Source organism: Populus trichocarpa, chromosome 5 (genome assembly GCF_000002775.5).
Source record: "Populus trichocarpa isolate Nisqually-1 chromosome 5, P.trichocarpa_v4.1, whole genome shotgun sequence".
In the NCBI taxonomy this organism is placed as follows: Eukaryota; Viridiplantae; Streptophyta; class Magnoliopsida; order Malpighiales; family Salicaceae; genus Populus; species Populus trichocarpa.
The window spans coordinates 22,191,030-22,195,185 of record NC_037289.2 but is presented as its reverse complement, the minus strand read 5'-3'; the positions used below and the strand labels follow the sequence as shown (position 1 = coordinate 22,195,185).

General features: G+C 35.2%; 1 protein-coding gene across 2 annotated transcripts; it reads right to left on the bottom strand.

The window, feature by feature from the left end:
- Positions 1 to 320: 320 nt before the first annotated feature.
- Positions 321 to 3,643, bottom strand: LOC7454329 (signal recognition particle 9 kDa protein). 2 transcript variants are annotated; one of them, XM_024600839.2, is made up of 4 exons: positions 3,421 to 3,643; positions 3,014 to 3,082; positions 822 to 915; positions 321 to 650 (listed from the first exon to the last, which is right to left on the bottom strand). In XM_024600839.2, exons 1-4 carry the CDS (start codon positions 3,490 to 3,492, stop codon positions 574 to 576), a joined length of 312 nt encoding a protein of 103 aa, XP_024456607.1. In that variant the 5' UTR covers positions 3,493 to 3,643; the 3' UTR covers positions 321 to 573. The 2 variants fall into 2 exon arrangements, with proteins under 2 accessions (XP_024456607.1, XP_002306822.3); XM_002306786.4 differs by lacking the exons at positions 3,014 to 3,082; positions 3,421 to 3,643 and adding an exon at positions 1,376 to 1,817.
- Positions 3,644 to 4,156: the final 513 nt, after the last annotated feature.

Genomic DNA, 4,156 nt, shown 5'->3' with positions numbered 1-4,156 from the left:
CACGTTACTCTGGGACCATCTTTAGATCAAGTTTAATAACAATATCACGCGAGAGCACGCCTGTGGCTTGTAACCAAAGACAGCGTTGCTGCTGTTTGTTTCAAAACAGCAAATTACCCAATCCCTGATTCCTTTTCAAAATCTCCACAACCAGGCACTCACTGATTGACCTGATCAGGATCTGCTTATGATAGATGTACTTAATAAATACATGCCCGGACTACTTTGTCACGAACAATCATCAAGAAGCATAGATGGAGTCCACTCATCTTTTTTCAAGGATGCAAGAGATGCTGATTGTGGGAAGCAGAAAGCGACCATACAAGAATCAAACAAATGTCAATTGGAAAAGGGTAAAAACAAAGGCACCATAAACAGCAATAGCGAAATATCAAAAGACCTGAATTTTAGGAAAAATCATTGCCAGAATAAATGGGATCATCGGAGCGAACATCAATTTTCCCAGTTTTCCAATGTATGACTAAAGGCACAGAACTCTAAAAACTCGTTTGATTCCCGACAAGTTGTGTAAAATATGTCCAAGTCCTCTTTGTTTAGCAATGGCTAGCTAGGTTATTGTTTCCTTCCCCTCCCTTTCTTCCCTGCCCGTGCTTCTGTCTGCTCTTTCCCTGTAACTTCTGAAACATCCGCTGCATCAAGATAAGAAACGCAAGAAACGAGTAAAAACTTGTTAGAACAACTTGGACACATCAAGATCCATCGGTTCCTATCAAATTTAACAAAATAACTGCATTTTAAACTGAAATAGGTACAAAATACAGTGCAATTTGGAAACAAAGAAATTCAGAGATAGATTGTACCATCGGGGCCCCTGGACATCAAAGTAAAGAATAGGTTGTTCAGCTTCTCCATCTTCTTAACATCCTGTGCCTGGTCTGTCTTGAACTTAAGACACTGGCAGAAAAGCACAAACATTAATATAGAGGCATTGCTGAAAAAAATAAATAGAATTCAGATACCATGGCAATTAAAGTGAAAGCTATTTGTGAGCAACTTGTTTCCAAAAGCTATGAATTGTGCATAAAGGCAACAAACACTTGAAATTGATTGTTGACAGGCCAAAGGCATGCAAATCCAGGAGATACACATTCAAGGGAAATGACAAGCTAATATACAGAAGCTTTGCTTTGTAAATAAAAGCAAGCATCCATGGGTCCCCCCCCCCCCTCTCTCTCTCTCTCTCACACACACACACACACACACACAATGTTAAGGTTGGGGAGGGCCGAAGGGGAGTCGGGCAGTGGGAAAAGGATGCCTGGAATGTGAACAAGAATGCCATGGAAATTAATCATTTGTGAACATAAGAGCTCTTAGTGTGTGGGGGGGGGGGGGGGGGAATGTCCCTAGGTACCTTAACTATAAGGGGGCCATTTTTCAGATCACTGTCAGCTGTAAAGCGCCCTTCCATTCCAACATCTTCTCTAAGAAAAGAAAGAGCTGTAAAAGTCTTTATCATGCTAATGATATGATAAGCACACTAGGTGCATCAAAAGAGAAGGAAATGCCAGATAAACATGATATCCCTTGGTTTCTGGTTAACTTTCTGCTGAGTATGCTGGTCGAGTGCATGTCTGCCTTATTAGTAGAATAATTTCTTCCAAAACTTATCAGCAAGTGCATAGCAAAACCGATATAGGCACATCAAACTCATAAAAAAGGTTGTGAGGTTGCACAGACTACTATTTAATTTGAAGTAAAACAGATGTGAATCCTATTGCACTATTCCATTCACCCAAGAGCATTCTTGATCCTAACATTAGATAAAGCAAGCCTGTCATCATCAGGGCAGCCATGAACTCACCTCAATTAAACTTTGATCTCAAACCAATTAAGGGCAGCTTAATCCAACAAACATAGGTGACAACCTCTGAATCCAATCTGATCCATTAAACAATGTAACATCAAAATTACATTTGACATCAAACTGTAGAAAGAGCCCATTGTTCTGACACTGCTGAGACCAATATCTCACTGCATGGGTTTATAAAGTTCAAACTTTTTAAATCAGCTTCATGCACATTCTTCAATGTTTTTGATGTAGCATGACTCAACATAGTTATGGCTGAAAACAAACTTCTTAATCAAAACTAAACGCCACCTTACCAATCCACTTTTCCACTCTCAACCATCGATATTATAAGTAATATACATATTTTACATTCAAAATCATAAAAAAGTTCACAAAATACAAACACCTAGAGTACAGGAACAAGAACCTGCCTAGGAGCCTCCAAGGAGACAGAAATTAGTTCACTGGATCAAGCAAATCAACCCAATCATGCAAAAAAAGAGAACGCTCAATCATGTGATTTCTATAAGTAATACGTCAAAAAAATCAAAGCAACGAACAGTCCAACCTAAAAAGAGCTCTCTCCCATTCCATTTACATGCATCTCAAGTTTCCTCAAAAAATATCTTAGGCTTCTTTCTCCAAACTGGTCCGCAAAATTACCAATGGATAGAGATTAAAATCTACTTTTTTTCATGTGCTAAATGCTTCATTCTGGTAACCAAGCAGGCCACCTATTCCCCAAAGCAATCCAAGTGAATCTTACATTCATTAAAAGAAAGCATCCTCATGCAAGAATTAAATCCATCCAAATACAGTCAACTTACAAGATAAATTGCAAATGCAAACAAGCACTCAATTAGACTGTGCAACTAGTTCAAGAATTTGCTTGCAATCTCACCAGCCAAGAATGTCATGCATAAAACGGCGAGAGGCCATAAAAACCCCTAACACACACAGACCGAGAGAAAAAAAGAGAAAAAAACCCGCAGACTTTCCAGTCTCACAAAATTACATTCTAAACCATATACAACTCCTCTCAAAACAAAAACTCCGATTCTTATATATTCTACGCTCAAATCCACTGCATTCATCATAGAATACTAACATTGCAATGTTTTATATATAAACTATGGCAAACTCATATATAATATAAGCACAGATTTGAACATGCCAGCTTAAACTGAAACCGATAAGTACCTCTTTGTTGTCGGTGACCTTGAGAACCAACTTGCCATCACAGTGTCTGTACTTCATTACATACCGCGTCTATATCCCATTTTAATACCACAATATAAACACCCACAAAAATAAATAAATAAATAAATAATATAATATAAAATAAAATAAGCAACATAAAATAGCAGTCTTACGGAAAATCCGTATAGTTTGTTAAATAAAGGAGAAAATAGAATTAATTATTTCGATCTTAGAAAAATCAAAAATCAAAACGTCTTCCTCGACTACACTACTACGATGCGTTACTAATACATCAAGCCAAAATGGGAAATCATGAAATAGGAATAGAAATTGGCTCTGTTTCCTTCAATTTTCTACGCAACCACACAGAACGCAATCTAAAGAAAAGCAGGGAGAAAGTAACATACAGAATCGGGATCGGCACGGAACAGTTGCACGGATCGGTCAACGAAGTCGTCCCACGAAGTTATGTAAACCATTGCGTTCAGAAAATAATAAAAGTGAGAGAGAAGTGCTTGATTTTCACAAGTGGGGAACTGCCGTCGACACAGTTTTGGTGAAGAAGAAGAAGAAGAAGGCACAGAGAGATTTTGCTGGAATTTAAGGGATGGGCTTTTTCTTTAAAATTCGTGTTTATATTTAGGGCCGCTTTACAAGCCATGTAGACAGAAAGATTTTACATAGGATTTTTTTAAAATATTTTTTATTTAAAAATATAATAAAATAATATATTTTTTATTTTTTAAAATTTATTTTTAATATTAATATATCAAAATAATATGAAAATATATAAAAAATAATTTGAAATAAAAATAAAATAAAATAAAAATTTAATCTTTTTCAGAAACAATTTTGAAACACAACAAAATTATTAAGAAGAACTATAAAAAATTAATTTGATGTTTTTAAAAAAAGATGTATTTTTAAAACTCACACAAATACAATTAGAAATATAATAATATTTATATCTTGAAAAATTAACATTTATATGTTGAAGAAAAAATTAATTAAAAAGGTCTGATTATTTATAGGACTATTATTTTTTATTCGATGACTAGGAAGCTTTGCAATATTAATATTATAACTTTGTTATCTAATTAAGTTTATATTACAAAAAATATATAAAAATCCTCATGAAATTAC